This window comes from Echinops telfairi, unplaced genomic scaffold (assembly GCF_000313985.2).
Source record: "Echinops telfairi isolate 266 unplaced genomic scaffold, ASM31398v2 ScPeMD7_18;HRSCAF=68, whole genome shotgun sequence".
In the NCBI taxonomy this organism is placed as follows: Eukaryota; Metazoa; Chordata; class Mammalia; order Afrosoricida; family Tenrecidae; genus Echinops; species Echinops telfairi.
This window is the reverse complement of record NW_022103915.1, coordinates 35,829,588-35,854,134: the sequence shown is the minus strand read 5'-3', so window position 1 is coordinate 35,854,134 and position 24,547 is coordinate 35,829,588. Positions and strand designations below refer to the sequence as shown.

At 54.5% G+C, this 24,547-nt stretch overlaps 1 protein-coding gene across 3 annotated transcripts in view; it reads left to right on the top strand.

Moving 5' to 3' along the window:
* SUSD6 (sushi domain containing 6) overlaps positions 1-24,210 on the top strand; it is a 102,360-nt gene extending 78,150 nt beyond the window's left edge. For 2 of the 3 annotated variants that reach the window (XM_045288041.1, XM_045288040.1), the window contains exons 3-5: positions 13,844-14,041; positions 14,887-15,025; positions 18,261-18,735. In XM_045288041.1, the coding sequence (XP_045143976.1) occupies positions 13,844-14,041; positions 14,887-15,025; positions 18,261-18,720 (797 nt within the window). In that variant the 3' untranslated portion in view covers positions 18,721-18,735. Of the gene's footprint in view, positions 1-13,843; positions 14,042-14,886; positions 15,026-18,260; positions 18,736-20,292 lie in introns of those variants that run through there. The other variant, XM_004698677.2, reaches the window with a different exon arrangement.
* Positions 24,211-24,547: the final 337 nt, after the last annotated feature.

Sequence of the window (24,547 nt, the reverse complement as noted above, 5' to 3'; positions counted from 1 at the left end):
AAGAAGCTGGCAGCCTTAGAAGAATCTAAAAGGGGACCATCCCAGGTAGACTGGGTTTTTTAGAAGATCAGCCTTGCAGGGTAGCTTGGAAGGTGTCGCCAGGTAGGCAGGAAGTAGGGCTTGTGCAGTGGTCTGGCTTGGGGTTGACCGCAGTCCCACTGTAGCGTCTGGCCTGTTGGCCCCCTGAAAGGCCCTGGCAAGGCGGGCAGCAGAGACCAGAACAAGGTTGCTGCCGTCTACATCGGACCAGCTTTTGAGTGCCACCTTTCACCGGTTCCTGCTTGGTGTGAAGGTGATATCTGGTGGGGGCTGGTGGGGTCAGGCGTGATGCTTACCGGATCTCATACCTCCCGCTGGCCATTCTAGACTGACATTGGCCCGAGGTCGCTGGCCAGGTTCAGGTGGCAGCAGTTGCCTCAGGCGTGTTCCTTGTGCCCTGCACCCCTTTGGGGTTTCTTTTAAATAAGGAATTTGAGTTACTTTGGGTTTATAAGTAAAAGCAAAGGGGACCTGCCCCAAAAGCACTCTTTTAAATAGAGTAACTGTCTGGCAGTGACTTTGTGGGAAATGGGTTCTTATTCAGAGATGATATCACTGGGAACAAGCACGCATAAACATGCGTGGCTTATCGCAAGATCTGAATTTCTAGTAGAAGGGAAGGTAAGCGATTGCCAAGTGAGGAGCTGCTCAGCACTCTGTCAGAAAACTTATGAGGGCTTCCATTCTAGTGCCCAGCTGTCTCCCCACCCCCACCTCACCCAGTCCCCTAGCGTAGACCTGTGACATGTCCCGTGGACTTGTCCTGTCTGCAAGTAGCTCCTCTCTGGGGACCAGCCAGGCGGGATGCAAGCCACACGGAGGCTGTGTCACCAGCCAGCCTCGACTTAGATATGGAACGCTTGGGGGCCTTGGGGGTAGGAGAGGTGCTGGGGAGGAGCCCTTAGCTTGGAGCCTAAGTCAGCAACTTTCACCTCTGGTTAAAAAATAACACAACGAAGAGGGTTCTCTTTACAGACAGAGCCCAATTGAAGACTCCTTTTCCACAGGCCACTGAGTGGGTGAAAGAAACCACAACCAGTCGTGGTGTCCTAAAGCCTAGGTTCCCTGCTCAGACAAGAAAATTGCTCAGTGCCACCTCTCCCCATCGCAATTAAAAAACCATGTGCACTATGACCCATAATCTAGGATAAAGTGTGGATATCTGCTTTTTCAGCCCCCGTCCCCATTGCTCCAGCATCCCCAGGGGCAGTATTGCCCACTTTGGGAAACACATGTCCAAAGGATGGAGGAGGCCTGCCCCATAGGGCTTCTTAGGCTGTAATCTTGAGGGGAGCAGACCGCCCCCCACCTCCCCGCCCAGAAGCACTTTGCCTTGCCTTACTGGTTGATAAACCATTGTGAAAAGTAGTATCACCCCGTTGCCGTTAAAGGTAAGAGGTAACAGAGTGGCCTCTAGGACAGGGCTTGATTCTCAGCTGCTCTTCCCAGATCTCTGTGCCTTCGAGGGGTGAGGGCAGACAGGAGGATGGAGGGGACTTGGGCAAGTTGGTGGAGGAAAGAGGCTGAGAGTTCTGAGTTGACTGCTTTGTTTGGCTTACAGGGGAGCGGTGACAGTCACCAGTGGGTATTCTTCATTTGTCTGGACTTTGAGGCATGTAGAGCAGAGCCTCCCCCCCTCCCCCCACCCCCCATCAGCCTAATTGGGCAAGGAACTTCTGTGCTACTAACGATAATCAGTGCAAGTTCTGCCTGGAAGCACCTGGGAAGACTCTTAAGGCCCTCCGTGTTTGTTTGACGAGCCTTTTCCAGAAGCAGGGGACGGCGGCCAGGGTGAGCTGTCATCCTGAGTAACAGGCTGGGGCAGGTGCTGACTGGCTTGACCTCCCTCAGTGCTCCACAGAGTTTGTGAGACGCAGGTGTGTGCGCGTGCTGAATGCCAACAGATCCTTAGTCCTGGACACGATCCTCATTTTAATCTGCACTTACCTTAGAATGTATTTTCTCAGAGCTCACCAAAATGATTCCGGACCTTTGGGGTCAGGGGAGCAGGCGGGCAAGGCATCTAAATTCCCCATGAAGTGGTTTTGAGGCATCTCGGGAGCAGTTAGCTTTTAAATACGCCTCTTAGGAACAACCCGTACACTGTAAATTGACACTCAGTCACCACTGTAAAATGAATTTGGTATGACCATGAGGTGTGGCTGCCTGCCAGCCAGTGGCACCCCTTCAGCACCATCACCAGCTCTACCTGTCCTGCCCGGACGTGTGCACTGGAGCAGTAACCTGAGTTACTTGAGCTTGGACTTGACTTTGTAAGGATGTGTTGGAAATGTGAAAAATGACAATGCTGGTGGTTAGAAGAAAGGCAGGCCTTATGAAGGTAAGAGTTGGGAAGAGCATTGGAAATTCACTGAGCATGCCCAGAGCAGGGACTCATTTGTGCCAGGTGAACAGGTGTGGACTGTAAGCCAGCAGCCCTGCTCAGCGGTGAGCCTTTCCATGTCCGTCAGGCTTAGTCCTTAACTCTGGTGTGGAGTGGTTTCTGGTGTCTGCTTAAAGAGGGAAAAGCACACACAGTGACAGAGTCGTGCAGAAGGCCCAAATGACACCGTCCACAATTGTGTCCAACAAGCAGGTGGTACTGGGCACTTTAGTCATCATTTTGGGCTTTCTGAGACCTTATGATAGGTGAGAAACCGTCATTGAGGTCATACGGTAGGTTTGACGCTGGGGCTCTTTAATGGGAAGTGGGGTGAGAGGGTGGCCTGTCAAACCAGGTTCTGGTCAGACTGAGGGTCATGCAGAAACAAAGCCCCGCCGAAGGGTACATTGGGTCCGTCAGGTCTGTGAGCCGCTATTCCATGGAACACATCACATGTTGACTGAGCCTCTGATGAATTAATACCTCTGCCCGGCCCCAGATTCATTTAAATGCTAATGTATGCCATCTTCATTCCTCTCAGAGCCATTTAACCTCTGGTTTTATGCTGTCAAGTGGGCTTTTATTTCAAAGGTGGGATTGTGCAAATGTCGCCAGCCGTGTCTAACACTGGTGAGTCCCAGGTTTGGGGTGCTACAGGAACAACCCTCCCCCACAGAGCAGACCAGCAGCGAGGCTGCACACTCTTTGGCCTCCGGCCTTATCGTGGTGAGCATAGAGTTGTTTCCCGTGGGTGCTTTCAAGTGTTTAAGGAACAGTGGCCAGCATCCTATATCACAGGCTCTGTCAGAACTGCGAAGAGAGACATCTCCCCAGGGTCCCGGGACTGTGGGCTTCTCCTGTGCCTGGCTAGCCGCGGCGTGGTTGAGACGCATACATTGCCTTTCATACTTGCTGTTCCAACATGTTAATCGGAGAATTCAGCTGTGGCACCAGCTGGGGATTGTGGAAGATTGCAATTAGGTTCTTTATGTTCTGTGTTCTTTTTCCCCTTTCAACTGTGGTGGAATGCCTTTGAGTAGGGGCTTTTACTCTCATCGGTATAAATACTTTAATCTACCTAATTATGTAATCATACAGTTATACGCCTCTGTGTACACACACAACATTTTATGGATTTTTAACCCCCATTTCTAGTACACAAGACATCCAGCCTGCTTTTCACTCGGTGTAGCCAGCTTCTGTGCCCAGACAGGAGGAGGACTGACTGTCCCAAGTATGACTCTCCCTCTGGGTACCTTCCCCAGCTCCCTTGACCTTCCACTAGGCTTTTAGCTCCCCATTACTTAGCAGCTCAGTCGTCTCAGCAGAGCCCGGGCATTTTAAATAGAACTGGACTTCATCGTACTATATCTTACCATTAACCTATAAGTACAGCTTTCACCCCCACCCCCATCCCCAACCACCACCACACCACACCCCTACTACCACCCCCGCCTGTTCGGGGTGGGTCTAGGGCATGAGACTGGACAGGAGCACTCACGCCTGCAGGCACAATGGAACCCATTGATTCCTGGCACTCAGCAAGTGCAGAGAGGTCCTGTGACCCCAGCTGTTAGAACCTGGACCTGGGAGCAGCTGCTTTCAGGGACCCCGCCCTCCAGGGATAGGCCATCTGCTGCCCTAAGTGAGAATCCTGGGAAAGAAGTCGCACGGGATACCTTTATATTCTTTCTCTGCGCCCTAGCCTCACCAGTCCCCCCAAACTCAGACTTAGACAAACTTGAAGGGCATGGTGACTGCACCGGGGAGCTCACGTGGATTTCCCCTCTGCCCTTCTCCTCCATTAGGAAATGGTTTGCGGAGTGGACGGTCGGTTTGTATAGCTGGCTGCTTCTGCTGGCTTAGGACCACAGAGCCCTAGCCAACTTTGGTTTTATAATGAATAACACGGCTGTGTCTCTTAGGACTGGAAGGGCCCCTACGCATCTCATTTGATGGGAGAGGAACCCGAGAGTTTGAATCCTTACAAGGTCACTGTGAGTCAGCATGGACTCCCGGCCGTGAGAGAGCCTTGTTTCTTGCAGAGGCTTGGCAGAAGGCAGGTGTGGCATCTCTAGCTATTTCCTGGCTGGAACTTTTTCACAATTCTAATTTCCCCAGAAGTCTGTGCTCTAATACCATTTCCTCCATCCTGATCTCTTGCCCTGTTGATTAGTCCTTTTTCAGAAAACCTCCTGTGGCGGACACTGATTTCTGACGTGTGTCAATTATGGTTACTTGTTAGACAGTATGCTCTGACAGTCTTCCATCTTGCACCCCACCCCTGTCCCGGGGCTGGGTATTCCTGACCACCTGATGAAGGCAAGAATGGGTCCATGCCCTGCTTTCATGAACTCAGCAAGATAAACCCAGAAGGTATTTATTACTCGTATTATAATGTTGGGGCTCATTGTTCATGTGCCCAGAGAGACTGGGGTCTCCTTGGGGACAGAACCTGTGTTATTTGCTCCTGAATTGCTAGCCTTGAGTCTAGAAACTGGCACCTGTCAGGTGCTCAGTTGAGATTTGTATAAGCAATTCGTGGATTCCTATTAAGCACTGAAGCCCAGAGAGAATTCCATGTTAAAATCTGTAACGTTTTTTTGCTTCCTTCTACCTCCTTGGAAGACAAAGGATTAAAGAGTATTTTCTGTGTACCTTTGTGCCAATTGGGCAGAGTTACCAGGCAGACTGGAGGCTGTCCCAGGCAACTTTAAGTTCTGGTCAGCTGAAAATGGGAGTCAAGGGTCCAACGAGGCCAAGTGGGGAGGCAGCGGGCCCGGGGCCCATTGCCTAAGAAGTACAAACATAATTGAGACTCTACTCCCCACTGGTGTCTACCCTGGGCCCGGGCTTCCCTAATCTGTGTTTCTAAGCCACTCAATTTAAGGATCAAGGTGTCATGCCAGTGTACTGAAGCCAGGCTGGAATCACACCAGCTACAATCAAAGGGAGGCAGTTCCCAGGCATGTGGGAAAGCACCTTGAGGGCCAGGTGCGGGGCTTTGTACAGTACAGCAGGTGTGAACGGAATCCTGTCATTTAAAAAGGTCTGTAAGGAGACTTGTGCCTGGCTGCTTCTGCAGGCAGCATGTGGGAGGTAAGGGCCAGGAGGGGAGGTAAGGGCTTTCTCCTGCCTTCCCTGCTGGCTGGGGAACTTTGGGCCAAGTAACCCCTTCATTCATCCCTATAGTGGCTCCCTCTGACCCCACTTTAGAAAGACCCACAAGTAAGACGTAGGGAAGAATAAACAACAGCTGGGCAGGTGTCGTCTTTTAGGGAGTGCCAAAGAAACCCTGGTGCCATGGCAAGCTGTCTTTCCTGTGGCTGCCCAGTGACAGAGGTGGTTGAGGACTTTGTGGTTCACTGTTTAAAGAGGGAGTCCCCTGCAGAGGAGGAAGCATATGCAGATCAATGCACGCACAGTCCTGACAGCATCCCTTTGACTCACTGGGTCAGAGGTGATAGAGACAAGCCCCCCCCCCATGGCCCTGGCAGCTTTGTTCCCCACCCCCAAAGAAACTGTTTTGGCCCTTTTACATTTCTGAGCCTCTAGCATGGTAGTAGGGCCCGGCCCACCCCAAACCTGCACAGAGTGCAGATGTCTTTATGACCTGCCGTAGATTCCTGGTCTGATTTAAAGTCAGACCATCTTTGTCATAAGAGGACCCACCTCTTTTTGAGAAAATGTTGTTTGCTCAATTACTGCCGAGTGTTTTTTTAACGGAGTCCCTAGGTCGTTCAGATGGTTAACCTGCTTGGCTGCTCTCTAAGCAGGGGAGGTTCAAGTCCGCCTATATGCACCTTGGGGGAAAGGCCTGGTGACCTCCTTCAGGAAAAACAGCCTCTGAAAACCCTGTGGCATGCAGGCCTTCCCTGAGATGCCTGCAGCTTCCGTGAGTCCGCCCGTTCGTGAGCAGTGAGTTTGCCTTGGTGTCCCCAAAGCCCGCGGTGGCTGGCTGGTGGTAGGCCCCTGCCTCAGCAGATTTCTGCCGCCAGCTGTCACTGGGGTCCGCGGGCGGTCTGCTGTCATCCTTGGCAGCTGTTTAGTGTGAGTGGCAGTCACCTGTTGAGCACCAGGGCGAGCCAGGGTGCGGCCCACCTCCCTGTCTAGTGGACGATGTTTGGGTGTTGGCAGAGCTGCCCCACTGGCCTTGTGTGTTCTGGGCGGGGGACAGAAAGGCGGCCCTCTGTCTAATGCTGGGCTCGCATCCCTCCCCGTCCTACATTAAGGGAGAATGCCTCCACCCCCTCTTGCAGCTCTGCTATCCGTGGAGTGCTCAGAGACAGGGAAGGAAGCCCTCTTGCTTTCCCCCCACATCTCTGGAAAATGCGGCCCCACTTGAGATAGGAGCCGAGGCCTCCGGGCACAAGGAAACTCACCAGTCTGCATTTTTCCCCAGACAGGAATCCGGCTTGTGTCCAGGTAGATTCCGGCCCCTGCAGTGCTCCGTAGTGTGCTCCCCCACCCCCCCACCTCATTGGTGGTGGTGGTGGTGAATTTTCCCTCCCATCTGTCATCAGGAGCTTGATGTGAATCCAGATGCAGTACTTAGTAACTAGACCTTTTCAGTTTCTTCATTTGAACAAGGAGGGTGAGAATTAAATAGGATAAGGACTTTAAAGCGCTCCAGCAAGTGTTCATTCGCTTCTTTATGTCTACCCTGAGAGCTGTGCTGTGGGTGCCTGGCACTGGGCTGGCCTTCATTCAAAGGACCCACTAGATGGTCAACTAGGAAATAAGACCAGAACTCTGACCCTGGTACCCAAGGCTCCAACCCTGTAGGCCAGGGGTCCTCAAACTTTTTAAACAAGGGGCCAGTTCACTGTCCCTAAGACCCATTGGAGGGCTGGACTATAGTTTAAAAAAAAAAAAAAAGAACAAATTCCTATGCACACTGCACATATCTTATTTTGAAGTAAAAAAACAAATGGAGCAAAAACACCCGGGGGACTGCATAAATGTCCTCGGTGGGCCGCAGTTTGAGGATACCTGCATCTATGTCCTTCCAGTTTTACTCTGTAAGCCAGACTCCTCATCCATTGCCCTTTTAGGATTGGGCCCTGCCTTGGGCAGCTGCGTGGCCCAGCTGGGTGCGCAGGTAACGAATTCCAGGAGGGGCAAGACCATGCTGTCATCAGTGAGGCCAAGAAGTAGCGACTCTGATGCGGGAAAAATAAACATCATCTGCTTTCTCTTAACCCCGCTGACCACTCCGTGGGCCTTTGACTAACATTCTCAGGGCGGGCGAGGAGCAGTCTAGCTAGGACACAGGGAGAGCCTGGCTCCCTGGGGCGGCTGTGGCGCACCACCTTGGGGTTGGGGGCAGGGACCCTTGTGAGCTCTGCTCTGCGTGTGTGTGGGGAGCGGGGCGGGGTGTGTGTTAGTGTACTGAGACGCAGGATGAAGGGGGCGGGGACTGAGTTCCAGCTGGCAGCCTGTCTGCCAGCCCTGGGTCGCTGAACTGTGAGACAAGGAGAGGTGAAAGGGTGACGAGCCATATGGACCCCATTTGTTAGCCTGGGCCGCCCTACCAGTGTTGCCTCAGCTGGGTTCCAGGTGATGGGACCGACCGCACGCAGAGTTGGTTTACCCTGAGAAATGGCCAGGAGGGCGTGCTTACTCCCGAGGGGTGTGCAAAGAAAAACCTGCCCATTTCCCCAGTGCCCAGCCTGCTCCCCTGCAAATACCTTGACAGACAGATGGCCCCGCCTCATTCCAAAATCCAGACAGAAAGGTTTAGTAAAATTTGCTAGTGCCAGCAATGTGCCCAGCAAAATGCAAGATGCTTTCAAGGTTGCAGTTTCAGTAGGCGTCTCCCCCTCCCCACAGCACCCCGATGAAGAGAAAGGCCTGGTTGACGACGAGGTCGCCAGTGGGTGCGGAGTCAGACCCAGATTTCCTGCCTGCCCCTCAAGGCCGTGCTCTCCTCCCCCGCACTCCTTATCCTGGTACCCTGGCTTCTCTCTGGCAAGCCCAGAGGAAGTTGCCCGGAGCACGTGACCTTGAGCAGAAAGATGGGTGGGGGTTCCTGTGTGTGCTTGGGGGGGGCGGGGTGTTCCAGGAGGAGGAGGAGAAGGGGTTGCATTTCTTGTGGGGGTGAGAGTGCTGGCTCTGTGAGGTAGAAGAGAAAGGGCCCAGGCCTGAAATAGGATGGGCGGGCTTTAAGCTGCTGGTCTCTCTGAGGCAGGCTTTGACCTGGGCCTTTCTTAGGAAAGAGGCTGTGGGGCCAAAGGGACAGACAAAAGTCACGGGTGGTTTCTCCCACTGCTACTGTTCCACCCCTGCCACAGACACTCCCTGGGAAGGCAGGAAACACCACAGGCCTGTCCCAGCCCCCCCTCCCCACCCCCCTGCACCCTCCCAGGGTGTGGGAAGTTCTCATGAGAAAAGGGATCCTGGCTGGACAATGGGCTTCCTGTCTGACTGCTGGGAAGGTTTGTCTCATAGGAGAGGAAGGTTGCAGATGGCATGAGAAATCGTCCTTCTTCCCTCAGACTTTGGACCATGTGAGTGGGATTCCGGAAGGCAGAAAGCCAGGGCGAGCCATGGACAGAAGAGGCCCTTGAGAAGCTCTTAGAGAATTGAATCCAGCTCCTAACAAAGCCCTGAGGACAAGGAGGAATGGGGCCTTCCATCTTTCAAGAGGGGTTTGGGAGCAGGCACATTCACAGTGCTTTTCCAAGCACCCTTGAGAGACCTCTGTGCTAAATGCCTAGCTTCTCTCCATCTGCCCCTTAACCCACTGCCCACCCCTTCCCTGGACTTAACCCTCAGACTCTTCACCAAGGACCCACAGTGGACCCACAGGACCACTGAGAACTAGAAACATGGTCAGGCTGACTTGTGTCCTCTCTAGACGATAAGCTAAAAGTTTGAGGGCATGGTCATGTTGACCTTGATGTCCCTCCTGGAGAGTCTTGGCTGGGGAGGGTCTGCTCTGTATGGTGGTGTTAAAACTAAATCTCCAACAAGACTCACTGTCATCGATTTGATTTCAACGCATAGTGACACTATAAATGGGCTTCTAAGTTTTTAACAGGAGCAGGCAGTGGTTTTGAACGTCTGACCTCGTGGTTAGCAGTCCCACACTTGATCCAACAGTGCCAGCACAACCAAACTCATTTTCATCAAGTCAATGCCAACTCAGGAGAGGGTAGAGCGGTCCTGTCATTGCTGAGACGGCAGCTCTGCACAGGAGTAGAAAGCCCCGTCCTGGGCCTCCAGCTGCTCAGCCTGCAGTTAGCACCCCCTCCTGTCACCACCAGGTCTCCCATGACCTTGCCTTTTTCTGAGGAGGGAACTGGCCTTGAAGCGGGGCCAGCCTCGTAGCAGTGCTGACCCTGACGTAGGCCAGCTCGCTTCCACTGTGACAATGGGGTAGATGAACATCAAAGGGTTTTTTTGCACCGACTCTATTTTATCACGCTGCAAGGCCTATGCTGATGAAGCAATCTAGAGGTCTCAGTGGCTGCTGTCCACATTGTGGACTCAGATCTTCCTGTGAGGTGCCCTTCTCACTGTCTTCCCTGCCCCTTTGGATGGAGTGTAAGAGCCTCAACAAACCGTTTCATTGCCTTTCGTACGAAAGACACGGACACACACATACATATACATGCGTGTATATGGCAGTGAAGTCATATGTATATACGACTTTATCTAACTGCTTTTTAAAGCTGAGTTTTCCCATAGTTTTTGCAACCCAGGCTACTTGATTTTCTCCAGCCTTACACTTTCCTGCTTCAGTGCATTTTCCTCAAGCTCCCATATCCCTTCCTTCCCAATGAACAAAACGCCATCTGAAATTCGGCTTCCTCCAGGCACTGTCCTCATCTCCCCCCACGAGGTGGGACAGCGCCAGCCTGAGCTTCCTTCTTTGGAGCGCTCAACGACCCTGTGACATGAATCAGAAACACTTCCATGCAGGGCACTCTGGGAGAGGAGAGGAGCACTGTGGAGCCGAAGGGGGCTGGCTGCTTACTGCCCACATTGCTAACTGTTGGAATTTTGTGTGGAATTCATCTGTTTCCTCTGCAGAAAATATTCAAACAGCAAAAACACCGATCCATGAGACATTAGAAGAAAATAACGGCAAATATGCCCATAACCTTGGAGTGGGAAGGGTCTTTAACCAAGCCGTACAGGACACTTTTTTTTTAATTGTATGTGCTTATTCGTCGCATCTCTGTTTGGCCCCAGATACTTGGAGTGTTTATCTTTTCATGCTTTTTCAGAGGCTAGCACAGTAATCAATCAATGTGAGTATTAATGGAATGGAGAGGTGTGGTATACCAGCCCCCACAATCCAGTGGGTCCAAGGGGTGGTTGTGTAATTGAGGGGTAAAATTAAAGAGATGTCAGACAAGATAGGGCAGCGATTGCTCACCTCCCGGATGGCCGTGATCTCAGCAGCCAGGTCCATGCAGAGAGAGAATATTCTAAACACGGCTTATATACACTTAAGGGCGTGCAAGTCCCCCCTAATGCTAGATAACCGTTTGTGGAACAGGAAGGGGCTGTACCATAGGCATATATGCAATAGTAGGGGGACGAGCTAGGGATGTACACACAATAGGAAGGGGAGGCAGTAGGGATACACATGTAATAAGGGAGGTACAAGGGGTATACGTGTGACAACATGGGTGGACTCCAAAGTCAAGATGGCAGCCTAACCTTGACCTTGTCGTTGGGCTCTCCTTCAAGGGAATAATCCACTATCCTTATCAGAAGGGAGTGGGCCCTAGAGTCTGATTGCTCCAGATGGCTGATAACCCTCAGGGAGATAATCTTTAAGCAGTTGACCTCCAAGTGTTGAGTCAATTGACCATGTGTAGCAAGCAGCGTCTTAGGTTTGACATATAATATGGGGGGACAACCTGGGCAGTAATCTGTCTGTATCCCACAGAAATGAAGTGGAGCTGTCAGACACTTCCTACCACTCCTCTTCCACCTGTAAACGTGAGTCCCAGGAGCCTGAGTGGCACAGTGGGTTACAAGGTGGGTGGCTCACCCTAGGTGAGCTGTTCAAACCCACCAGCCCCTCCAGGGAGAAGGATGAGGCTCTCTGTCTGTGTAAAGATGTACAGTGTTGGGAATCCACAGGGACAGTCCTACTCCCTCTCACAGGTCACTGGGAGTCGGACTTGACTCAGTGGCAGGGAGTTTGAGATGACCTGCTCCAGGGTCCCTCTCGAAAATTCTGCGTACAGGTGGGCTTCATGGGGAGTGACTTTCCTCTGTGACCATCTTTTCCAGCCTGGGGACCCCATGTGTGGTGAGATAGTTAAGGTTTATTGTGCCAACCTGGCCGATAAACACATGTGGGGTTAATTGAAAGGCAGAGGGATAAATGGCTTCAGTGATCCTCACCTCTCTAGTCCTCGGGTCTCTTGCTTTCTGATGGTCTGACCAGGATGCAGCTGCCTTAGCCAGTTCCCTGCTTCAGCTGGCAAGGCTCACGTCCTGCAAGACAGCCCTGAGGAGAAGCCACATGGACCTACCCCAATGCAGCCCTGGGTACTGGAGCAGCCCTGTGGAGACCCCTGCCAGCGCTGAGATGCTCACACGCTCACTGATTCAGCTTTCCTCTTGCAGTCGGCATCATAGTGTGTGTTTTGTGAGATTGAAGACTTTGTGGATTGGTGTCAGACATATGGGCTAATGTTGGATTTGTGGGCTTGGACAGCACTGGGATTGGGATGCTTTCTAATGTACACTTACCCTTTATAGACAACTCTTCCATATATATATATATTTACCCTTTATATAAAACTCTTCCATATATATATGAGTCTCTGTGGATTTGTTTCCCTAGACTCACACATGTGGGCCCCGCCTACATCCAGGAGGTCCAGGAGCTGCCTGTGGCGTTCAGCACTTACTGTATGGGTGGGTTCCTGGGATCAGTCAAGGGATTTGTGGCAGTCCCGTTGCCTGGAACAAAAGCGGGAAAGCAAAAGGACCAAGCTCTTTGCACGACTTGGTTATGGTTTAAATGAACTACCAGAAGGAATCTTTGTACACGCACACGCACACATGCCCCACCCATTCAAGACGTTGGGCTAAGTGGGCGATGTGTCCTCAGAGGGGACTTCTTTGGTCCAACTACCGGTCTCAGAGAAACTCCCCAGACTTGGCCGGATCCCAGAGGTCTTCTGCCACTCTGTGTCACAGTCTTTCTTCCCAGCCCCCTTTTAGCGGAGGCTTTCCCATCTGGGATGTAAGCCGCTTGAGGGTAGGAGGGCTTCGAGTTTTGCTTGCGCTGGTCCTCTTCACCCTGGCAGCCCTCTGGCTCCATGGCTAGTTGTAGGAGGCAGGGGAGGTGGGCCTTGGTGCAAGAGGCACGTCTCACCAGGGAGCGCTCAGCCCTGTGAAGGGGAGGCAGCTCATTCCAGGCCTCGTAGAGGAAATGAAAAAGAAAACGGCAGGTCTTGTTCTCACAGGCATGCTCTTGTGATCGGGCTGGGCCCGGGCTGCAGAGGGCATATTGGTCAGCAATCCCCAGCTCCCTTTGAAAACTCCTGGTCTTTATATTAGCGAGGTCTTGGGAACGTTGACGTTTGTGGGTGCCTCGTCATCCTGCCCTTCTCCCCCTGCCGATGTTGCCAAACAGTGGTCCCTTAGGGCCCCACTGTGTCCCTACTGTGGGGACTGGACATTCCCAGCAATCCGGTGCCTGGGCGCCTGGGCCTTCAATCCCGTAATGTGTGACTTTGGTCAGAGGGCGAGCTGCAGGACCTGAAGCCTCCCTTCTCCCTGGGGCTACTCATTCCTTACAGCAACTCTGATTTCTCAGTGCTGTTAACTAGGCCAAGGCCCTTCTGTGCAGTCTTCCTGCCCCCTCTTCCTAACCAGCCTGTTTCAAGAGGAGGATCCACTTTGAGACTCACACCCCACACAGCCCACTCGGCTCCTGGGGCGGAACCTTGGGGCGGAACCTTGTCTGCTCGTGGAAGGAGCAACAGGGTTTTAGATCAGACCCGACTTTGATCACAAGTCTACTGTTTACCCTGCCTTTAGGGCCCTGTCTTCAAGGGGAAATGATGGTGTAGGTAAAATGGCTTTACACCTGACAGCCCTGCCTGAGTAGAAAATGAGGTCTTCTGTGGGGTCAGGTATGCCAGCAACTAGTTCAGAGAGTGTGGGAGCCTCCCAAGGGAAAATCGGAAATCTCCTCTATGGCAGAGAATGCACTTTTTTTTTTTTTTTTATGCTCTGGAATCCCTCTGTGGCATTGACATTTTTTTTAAAAGGCAAACCTTTCTACCCATCAGCATTCGTAACAGGTTAGCAGCATTTCACTACCTTTTGCTATGGATTATGATGGATTGGGGAGTGTTTAATTAAAGTCACATGATATCTGGATGTGCATAGGTTCGAGATATCATCAGCCAATGGTGGTGTACCTCTTTGTCATTGCAGTGTGCCCCCGGCCCCCAGAGCCAGAGAATGGTGGCTACATCTGTCACCCCCGGCCCTGCAGAGACCCCCTGGAGTCGGGCAGTGTCATTGAGTACCTGTGTGCCGAAGGCTACATGTTGAAGGGCGATTACAAGTACCTGACGTGTAAAAACGGCGAGTGGAGACCTGCCATGGAGATCAGCTGCCGTCTCAACGAGGGTCAGTGGAGCAGACAGAAACAGAAACGGGGTGCTGTTTGTCACTCAGGGGGCGTGGCCCGAGCCCTGGCTGGGAAGCAAGGGAGCCTGCCGAGTGGCTGCAGCCTCTCCCCCTTTGGTTCGGTGCTGAAAGACACTTGGGGTTGCAGGGATGTGCCCCTCCGCTGTGTTTCCGTGGAGCCCCGCACCATCTCGGGGTTTCCTGAGGTATCTGCCCTGCTGTGTGAAGTCCCATGGAAGCTCCGGGTCTCCAGTTTTCCTCGCCAAATGCTGGCGACCTGACCAGCTCCAGGGAAACACGTGGGGAGCACAGCGTTGGAGCCTTGTGCGGCGTCTGGACTTTGCTTTCCTTGTATGGCAATGCCAGGCGCTCTGTTTGGGAGCTCTGGTCCAGCTGGGCAGAGACCGCGCCCTCCTGCGTCTTCTGCTGTCCTGCGTGGCTGCTGGGAAGCATGCGTACTGTCACCTCAGTGTGTGACACTTGGGCCTGTGACATGAAGGCCTGGAATGGAAACCAGCCTGGATTTAGAACAAAAGCTCCAGGGCCTTAGGACAGGGGCTCCAACAGCCGGGTGTCAGAGATGATCCCCCCCACATCCCCCCCACAGGGTGACAAACACAGGTGGGGGTAGGAATGATGGGCCCTGTAGTGGCTCGTAGCCAGCAGCAGCCTGCTGTCGAGGTCTTGGGGTTCGGTGAGTGTACACGGGTGCAGTGGATCTCAAAGGCCGGAAGGGAGAGGGTGGGGAAGTGGCCTCGTCTGGAGGACCATTTGAGGAGGTCTTTGGGGCTCGGGGTTCATGTGTCTGAGTTGAAAAGGCTTCTGATGACGGTTTGTTTCCACAGACAAAGATACCCACGGGTCACTTGGGGCCCCCACACTGTCCATAGTGGCCTCCACGGCCAGCTCCGTGGCGCTCATTCTCCTCCTGGTGGTGCTGTTTGTGCTGCTGCAGCCAAAGCTGAAGTCTTTCCATCACAGCAGGTAAGCCGGCGGCCAGGCTGGCGGAGGGCTGCAGGTGGGCTTCCGGCCTCTGCTGGTCTGCATGTGCCAGGGGCGGAGAGGGCCCTGCTATGTGCCAGGCTTGTGGCCTCGTCTGGCACTGTGCTCTCTTACCTCTAGATGGCGGCAGGGCTAGTATCTGGACCCACATCTCTAGCTGGCATGCACCATCCTCTGTCCTGCCAGAGGAGGGTCTCAGCATGTGTCCCCAAAACCCTCAGCATCAGTGGCCCCTGGGACCTTGTTAGAAATGCAGATTCCCAGGCTCCATCCACATTTGGTGAATGAGAGCCTCTGGAGGCTCAGAGATGTCCTTCAGCAAGTTCTATGATGGCCCACAGCATGGTCATGGTGGAGAGGCACTGCCACCCCAGTGCCCCTGGGGTTAATCCAGGCTGCACGTAGAACGGTGGTTCTCATCCATCCTAATGCTGCAGCCCTTTAAGACATTTCCTCATGTTGTGGTGACCCCCCCCTCCCCAAAACCATAAAATCATTTTCGTTGCTACTTCATCACTATCATTTTGCTACAGTTACAAATCTTCATGTAAATAACTGATAGGCCGGATGTGTTTTCATTGCTGCAAATTGAAGATCATTAAAGCACAGTGATTCATCACAAAAACTATGTAATTCTATATTGTGAAATAATTATTTCTAATTACAAATAAATGAAATTTTGTCTTGAAGCATGGTGTAGCATGGGGAAGAGTCTTCACGCCGGGTACTTGTGTGTAGGCATATCTGCACGTGGGCGGAGACGGCTAGAGAAGCAGTGTCTCGGTTCCTAAGACCATGGGAAACATGTGTTTTCTGATAGTCTTAGGCAACCCCTATGAAAGGTTCTTTCGACCCCCAAAGGGGTCTCGACCCACAGGTTGAGAACCTCTGATATGAGGCACCTAGGTGGGTGGAAAACAAACACCCACACTTGGGCCTCTCTCCCAGGCTTTCCTGAGGTACAGCAATACTGGGACCCACCCAGTGCACAGTGCTGTCCCGGAAACAGGCCAAGTGGGCTTTCTCGCTGCCACTGTCACTTTATGTACCCACATTCAGGCGCATGAAGTCAGGGACAGATGGCGGCAGGGACTTGGCCCTGAGTAGCCCTCTGGTGATGGGCTTGTCTCCTCACTGGAGTCAGCCCCATTCCTACCTGAGTGTTGGCCCAGTCCCACCCCTTCCTGCCCCGCTCCCCTCTCCACCACCACACGCTGGCAGGGAGCCGCAAACTAGAGCTCTCGGAGGGCAGGAGCGTGCTGCTGGGCGGACTGGTCCTCAAGCACCAAGCGCCAGGGAGTCTCCTCCTGCTGTGTTCTCGTAGTTTGTTTTGAGGGTGGCAGGTTGTTCAGTGATAAAGAGAATTTGAAGAGGATTCTTCACTTGAGAGAGCCAGCCGTGTGCACATAAAGCCGAGTGGATCTGTTGGGTTTCATGCCCGTGGCCTTCCGAGCTCCCTCCTCTTCCAGAACTCAGCCTCACAGCAGGCCCACTTGGAGCTCAGCTGCAAGCACAGAGGAGGAAATGGAGAACCGGTGTACCCATAGTTCAGCAGTAAGGATCATAAGGTCTCGTAAGAGCCCACACTGAGGACTCATGAGCCAGGTCATGTCTCCGTGAAAAGGACTCTCAGAATAGCCAAGAGGGGTCCATCTGCAGAGGAAGGGTGAAACCAAAGGCAGGCTCAGCGTTCCACCGGACAGGAGCCCACCATCCCAGGGAAGGAAGCTGCGAGGCATGAGGCCACGTGGGTGGACCTTGGACACGTGGTACCAAGTGAATAAGTCAGACAGACGCTGGAAGGTCAATATTGTGCGCTCCGGTGTATGTGAAATGCCGAGAATAGACACAGCAGAGGGCAGGCAGTCCAGTGGGAGTTACTTGGGAGGGGGTGGGTGGGTGGGTGAGAAGTCGGGCTTGCCGGGCACAGAGCGTGTGGGGGGCAGTGAAGAGCCCTGGAAACAGTCGCCCACAGTGTGTGCGTGTACTTGTGCCACTGAGTCGTCCACCTGGAAACAGTGCAAGTGACACCGTTTATAGTGTGTATGTTTGACCGTAATTGAAATAATTCGAGACCGTCTGGAGGAGAGGGAATTAGCTGGAGTATAATCCTGAGGGTATGTGGGTCCGGTCCGGCAAATACGGGACATTTTGAGACAATTAGCCTAGACTCTTCCTAAACCACGAAAGAAAGAAAAAGTTGTGGACTGCTAGGATGACAGGCAAGGCCAAGAGAGATGCAGTGGCTGAGTGCAGTGATTGACTCTTGACTGGGCCGCGCCCTGAATGGAGGCAGAGCCCACAGCTGACAGGTGGGAAATGTCTCAGCATGATTAAGCCAGCGGGGCATTTCTCTGTTGTGATAAGGGAAGGGTCTCCCTGGTGAGGCAATTTCTTCACCGTGCTTTGAAACAGTTCAGAGAAAAGCAGGTGCGGGTATGCATGTGTATAACGCATGCTAGTCATCTGAAAGGCTGGCTGCAGGAGTGAATTTCACAGCGTTGAGCCCAGAGAGAGAGAGAAACACACACACACACACACACACACACACACACACACTCACGTTTGCTAGAGGCCCCATTCGCATAAAGATAAAAAGCCTTCGGAACTCCACTGAAACTCCTAAGTAGGCAGTGACACAGTAAAATGAAAAGCGCAGAAGGATGCCCATGAAGGTGGGCTGCGGGGACGTGGCGGTGTGAGAACGAGAAGCCGTGGGAAGGATAGGGTGCCCTGGTTGCTGGTGTGTCCTGTCTTGAGCTGGGCGGCCATGTTACCCCAGGGCTAACTGTGAGCTGTGCCCGTTTCTCTGCTCTTTCCTGTCGTTCTTACAATTTACTTAGGGTTTACACGTGTTTAAAAAAGGCCAGCATCGTGGCCGAGTCAGAAGAGCACCTGTCGACTGGCAGTGCACATTCTCGCCTTAGACAGCAGCACCTGCCCCTCTCTCACTGCCCGCCGCTGGGCTGCAGGAGCAGTTTGATTTCTGGGCTTGAGGTTCCTGGTTTTACTAAAAACCAGGTGCCCCCTGCCCAGAGGTTGAGCCCACCGTCTCTCTCTGGAGATGGTTGAGACCCAGCTCTACCCCTTGAGGCTGGGTGCCCATTGGTACAGTTACTTAGCTTCTCAGGGGAGGGATGGGTTAGGGTAGACCCCTTCGCGCGTGGTTCATTCTTGTGCACTGACATCCACTCCTCTGTCTTCTTCTCTGACGCAGGCGTGACCAGGGGGTGTCTGGGGACCAGGTGTCCATTATGGTGGATGGCGTCCAGGTGGCACTGCCGTCGTATGAAGAGGCCGTGTATGGCAGCTCCGGTCACTGTGTGCCGCCCGCTGACCCCCGAGTGCAGATCGTGCTGTCCGAGGGGGCAGGGCCGAGTGAGAGGAGCGTGCCCAGGGAGCAGCCGCTGCAGGACCCTGGGGCCTGCTCCTCTGCCGGCGGCGGAGAGGACGAGGCCCCGGGCCACTCGGGACTGTGTGAAGCCTGGGGCTCTCGGGGCTCTGAAACTGTGATGGTACATCAGGCGACCAGCTCCTCCTGGGTGGCCGGCTCAGGGTACAGCCGCCCGGGCCACAAAGAAGCCCCAGATTCTGAGAACAGCGACATACAAAGCCTTTTATCCCTCACATCGGAGGAGTACACAGATGGTAGGTGGTCTGCAACGGTCAGGAATTAGGAGCTGCTTGGGGTCCGTGGTGCCAGCAAGAAGGGTTTGGGGGCCTCTCTGATAATGACCCTCCACTGAGGCAGAGAGAAAATGGCATCTGTCGCAGGAGATGGTCTTGTGCTTTCCCCACACAATAGGATTCCCCCCTCCAGGCTCAGGGAGGGCTGTGGGCTGATCTAGGGAGGTGTATTTTGAAATTCTGGAGTCTCAGAGACTGTTGGTGGCCCCAGGCTGCACTCAAAGGGTGGACTGCTGGTTCGGGATGCTTGCCGTCTTGTCAGTGTTTCTTGTTCCTGAAAGGTCAGGAGCGACAAGAGGCTTGGACCATGTTACAGAGGAGAGGGCCTGGGCTCTTTCAGGGGAGACAGTGAGGGTAGGGCTTTGAGTTGTAGGAGTCAGAGACCATGACCCATAAGGAGACAGACTCACGGTACGTCACAAAGGGGAGCCGGCTGTGAAGCCAGACAGCTCTGGCTCCGAGGCCTGTGTTGATATCCCTGCAGCGTGGGGACTCTGGCCCTCCTGTGACAAAAAGCCATAGACCTTGCTGGAGCCTGGGGAGCCTGGCTTTGAGATGGTGTCGCGCTCTCAGGTGCACCTCCGCCTCCTGGGAGTCCCAGTGTGGTCCAGTGAAATACATCCACGTGCTTCCTTTGCCTCCGAGGACTCGTGCATTCTTCACGGTCCCCACCCAAGCAGTGCCGCCGAGCCCATGCTGGCTCACAGCAGCCCTATACGACAGGGTAGAATTGCCCCTGTGGCTGTGTGAGACCGTCACTCTGCATGGGAGTAGAAAGTCTCGTCTTTCTCCGGAGGAGCGGCAGGTGATTCCACACTGCCGACCTTGTGACTCCTCTGGTAACAATAGGAAGGACCCATTTAAGAGTTGACCCAGGTTTCCATGTGGAAGCCATTGAGCCCCTGGACTGCCAGCCACACCAGGTGCAGCCTCTGTCCTCCCTCAAGAGGCTAGACGGCCCTACCCCGCCTGTCTCCCTGCGCTGCACTTTGTTCTGGGTGTCCAGCAAGCTGTCTGGAGAGCCAGCTTGCGTGTGCTGCTGGCTTGGATTGTGTAGAAACCTGCATGGAGTGTCAGTCTGTTGGGAAGATGGGGCGAGCAGTTGAGAAACTGAACCAAGAATTGCAGCCTCTGTATCATTGTGAGGGGTTCAGAGAACAGGGCACGTTGGTTGTCAGAAAATTGTGCTCACTGCAGGCCAGGTGTGAGCTGGCTGGAACCAAAAGAGCCACAGGGAGGCAGGAGCCCTTGACCGAGTGGGAACTGGGACCCAAGAGGGGAGGTGATTTATTCAAGGTCATGCAGCTGGCAGCTTTGAGGAAACAGTGGGGAGTGGGCAGGCCTTTGTGGCCAGGTGGACCTACCAGGCTGAGCACCAGACTCACACGTGCAGGCAGTGGGAGAGAGGACTGAGGAAGGCCTGGAGAGGGGAGGGGGCTTCAGTCCCCCGGAAGTGAATGTGAGCATGACATCTTAGTCTGTCCGGTGGGGCAGGGGTGTGCTGCCTGGAGCCCCACAGTGGGCGGGCCATGTGGGGTGACTGCTGTGCTCTGTCCCTGCAGATATTCCGCTGTTGAAAGAAGCATGAGGGCTGCTGCCAGCCACTCTCCGCCACGTCTGCCTGTCTCCCTCGCCCTGAGTCTGAGCACGCTGTGCTCCCGGCCACCTTGCTGGACACCTGAACTGCCACCTGTGTGTCTGTATCGCTGGGGCCTCGGCCCTCCCAGCTGGAAACTCCAGGAAGAGCCTCACCGTCTGTCTGCTGGACAGCTGGAGGAGCTGGCCCTCTACCCGGCCCTGCCCTCCCATCTGTGTCGGGGGCAGATCTGGATGTGCTGGATTGAACCCGTCACGTCCCTGAGTCTCCTGGGTCCCCTGGTGGCAGCACCCCCCCCAGCTCACCTGGGCCTGAGTGCCGCTGTGTTTACTTGTGCCTTCCCCACCACCCGTGCAGTGTCCCTGTCACCAGGCTTGTTGGTGGCCACACTGCTGCCCCCGGCCATGTGGGAGGCTGGGCCAGAGGCCGGCCCGTTTCCTCTGAGGAGAAGGACAGCACTGCTCTCCCGGTAGGAGCAGACCTGAGGCAGGAGTCTGGAACCCAGTGGGTCTGATCGGGCAGTTGGTCAGGGCAAGCACTGTGGGCCCCTGGCATGATACTGTGCAGTAGCTCCTTGGCCCAGAACGGAGGGCTTGAAAAACCAGGGCAACCTCCTCCTAGTCCCCAGCGATCCGGCTCCGAGGCCCAGGCTTCTGGTCCTGCCGGGCCGAGGGTTTGTGAGTAGTACCTAGAAGATGCCAGGGGAGGGGCGGAAGGTGGCTGATAATGCTCGTCTTCCTAATATGCAAAGTCTTACTGCTACTTCCAGCATCAACCTTCTTAGCCTTTTGTTTGTTTGTTTGTTTGATTGGCCGGTCCCTTGGAGGGGAAGGGGAAGCTGCCCGCGCTCCGCCTTCTGGGCTTTCTCCCAGGCACTGCTGGCAGCCCAGCTCCTCACAGAGGCCAAGGCGTGCCATCCCCAGGGGGCAGGGGGGAGAGTGGCTGAGATGCCAGGGAATGCCCTGGCCCCTAGCAGCTTGGGCAGGTTGCCCCTTCGTGGGTCCGTGGTGAGGGAGGGGAGCCTGAGAGGCACACAGCGTGTCTTGGGTGGCTGCTCGCAGCTCCACACCTGTCCTGAGGCTCATCCTCACCACAGTCACGTGCCTTAGTAACTGTGCCCAGAAAGAGGCTGCCGCCTGCTGCACCGCTGCTTCTCCTGCTCCTGCCGCCCGGTCCTGCTCACCCACCCCATGTCTCAGCTGATGGGTGACTCCCTCCTGTGCTCTTCCCCCCCTCCCCCTCCCCGGTGGAGAACTGAGGACTGACCTCCCAGCAGCACTCCGCCCAACCTGGCTGGCCTGAGATGGGTGAGTGGTTGTGAAGTGGCCTGAGCCCAACACTTGTCGACCAAGGTTTGGGGCACAGCCCCCTGGGAAGAGCCCCTCCCTTCACTCTGCGGGTGGGGGAGGAGCGTCCCCAGGCTGCTCTGCCCTGGAGTGATGATTTTCCCTTTGGTGTTTCCCCAAACATCAGGGCCTAAAACATAGAAACTGACCCAGTGCTGCACCTCATTCCACCCCCACCCCCCAAGAGCCTCCTGTGTTTGGGATGGCAAAAATCATGAAAACTCCCAGGATAAAGTCAACATCTGACCTGCCAGGGTTCGCCCCAGGCATGGGTGGCCTTGAACATGGGGGCTGGCCCTCTGTCAGCCAGCCTCTTACCTGCCTCCACACTCATACATGCACTTTAGGACCCCCGTGCAGTCTTCCTCCCTCAGGGTGAGGGCAGCGCCTGCCGCCCTGCTGCCCCCTTCCACACACCAGGCTGCACTCTAAGCCCAGGCTGGAGAAGGTGCTAGAATGCAGCAGCCCGGCCAGGGGAGATGGGACCCACTGGTGGGAGAGACCATTGCCAGGGGTGTACCTGCCAGCAGGTGCTGGCGCTGGGCCCGTCTGAAAGATGGGGTCCCCCACAGCCCGCTGCCCCGCCACTCACTGCTCTGTGCTCACAGGGCCCGTCTTCCCCAAACAGCAGGACCGACGCAGGGATGAGGGAGAGCCTCTTGAGTCTTGTGGCTGAGCCGTCAGCCTTTATTCTCCAAACTTTCACAACCCCCACCCAAGATAGACATTTTTCAAAATGGAAAATCTTACCCCTTTCCATCCTGCTACTCTGGAGACACCCCCCCATCTGCTCCCCCATGTAAAAGGTTGCACTTTCCTTTGGGGTTCATTCTGCCTGCCTGCTCTGGACACTGGCCTCCCACTTCACGTCTGCTCCCGCCGTCCTGGGGGCCGCCGTGGGGAGGACAAGCCCAGGCTTGCCTATCTGGTGGGAAAGAGAACAAGCAGACCCTAGGCGGGCGGGTGGGGACGGGGGTGTCCTTCCTTTCATGCTGGCTTTGATGAGCCCCACCTCAGCGAGGAGTCCCATGCCTGTGGCAGCCGGAGCTGAGACCCCCGTTGCTGTTGACGTCTCAGACAGTTTCCCCAAATAGCTTGTTTGCCATGTGCTGCGACTGGTGGCTTCTGGGCTTGGGCCCCCCACGGGGGCATGAGGGGTTCAGCGACCGCTTTGTGGTGTGTGTGGACAGGGACAAAGGCAGGTGATGGGCGTCTTGGGATGGAGGCCACCCAGATCCCGGGCGGGCAAGGTAGGACAAGCACTGGCCACAGCCCAGCTTCCCCAGGCAGGCCGGGGTGGGTAACCTGCAGAAGCCCTGGTCCAGGGAACGTGGTCAGCACCAAAGGACCTCCCGAGAGCTGTTTTGCACACTTGCGGTGACTCTGCAGATTTTATAGCCTGGTGGCCTATGGCCACCTTTAGATACTTTCAAGGACCAGTATCCGTACCCCCAATGCCTTAGCGTAGCAGGTTGGCCCTACCTCCCTGTGCCTGTGCTCTGTGTGCTACGCTCCCATCTTCGACGTCCCTGGGAGATGGTGGCGTCCTGGCCACCGTGAGTTTTATAAGACATTTCAATGTACACTGTACAAGCACTCCAGCTCGCCACCAAACCTACACTAACCATGTCTTCCCGTTCATCAATCATGCCCCCTCTCCCCCCATCCCCCAGCTTTAAGGTCCCGTGGGGACACCACCGGGTGGCAAGACAAAGGTATACTCTTCCTGCTTCGTGAGTGGTAGTACCGGCTCCACAGCACCCGCCTTGTCTTCCGCTCCACTCCCTGCTGAGCGCTGATAACACTTCCAACATAGCCGTGCCACCTCCATTCCTGGGACACATCCTCACATAGAGAATGGAATATGCTACAGACAGTTCTACACCCTCCTCCCACCCCAACTGCCCCAAAAGGAAAGAAAGGGTCCAGAAAGTGACCGGCAGACCCTCCACACTGCTTAGTTCCAGATGTGCTTGCCAAGGACAGTGAGGCTAGGAGCAGCGGGGCCTGCTGGGTCTCCGGGCTCGGGGCAAAGGGACCGTGTTCCCAGAGCCCCAGTGAGGGGCTTGGAGTCTGTTTTCCGGGGCAGGTGCTGGGGCAGAGTGATTCAGTAGCTGGTTCCCCAGAGAGGGAGAGGCAGCAGGCCCAGCTTTGCTGGGAAGCACCGCCTCTGAATTTCCCGTTGGAGACCGAGTGGAATGTTGAACAAAAGTCCCATGGTGGACGCGGAGCAGGGGGATGAGGTGAGCGGGCCACCACCCCTGCCCTGGTTTCTCTCCATAGCACCACTGTGGCCCCCTTTGCAGAATGGTACTCCTAGCTCATGGTTTAAAAGAACACATGCATAATTGACTGTGCGGGATGTAACTCAGATCCGTTTGAGTGTGCTTTATTTTATTTTATATATTTTCTGGTATCCTGTACATTGCAGTGGGTGTGAAGATAGTATTTTAATATTTGTACAAAGTTTAATTTAATTTTAATTGTTCTATGTATATAACTGCATTTCTAAATAATTAAAAAAAAGTTCTTAAGAAGGTAGTTGTGTGGGAGATGTGATCCTTCCAGAAACTTTTCTGCCAAAACCCTAGCTTGGGAAGAGCTCGTGGGTTGGGGGCCTGGGCGCATGAAGCGCCATCTCCCCGGGATGGAGAAGGCCGGCCGGCGGCTGGTCTGTCGGGAGAGTTCGATGGAAACACCCAGGGAATGGGTTGCCTCAAGCCATGCCGTTCTCAGGCACGTCCTGTGGGTGTGACCGCTGGGCACAGACTGGGAGGAATGGGTGTGTTGGTGAGGAATATTGCCAGCACCAGGGGCTGTCAGAAGAAGGAACAACCCTTGGAAAAGGTGTGACCAGAATGCTGCTTAGAAGCA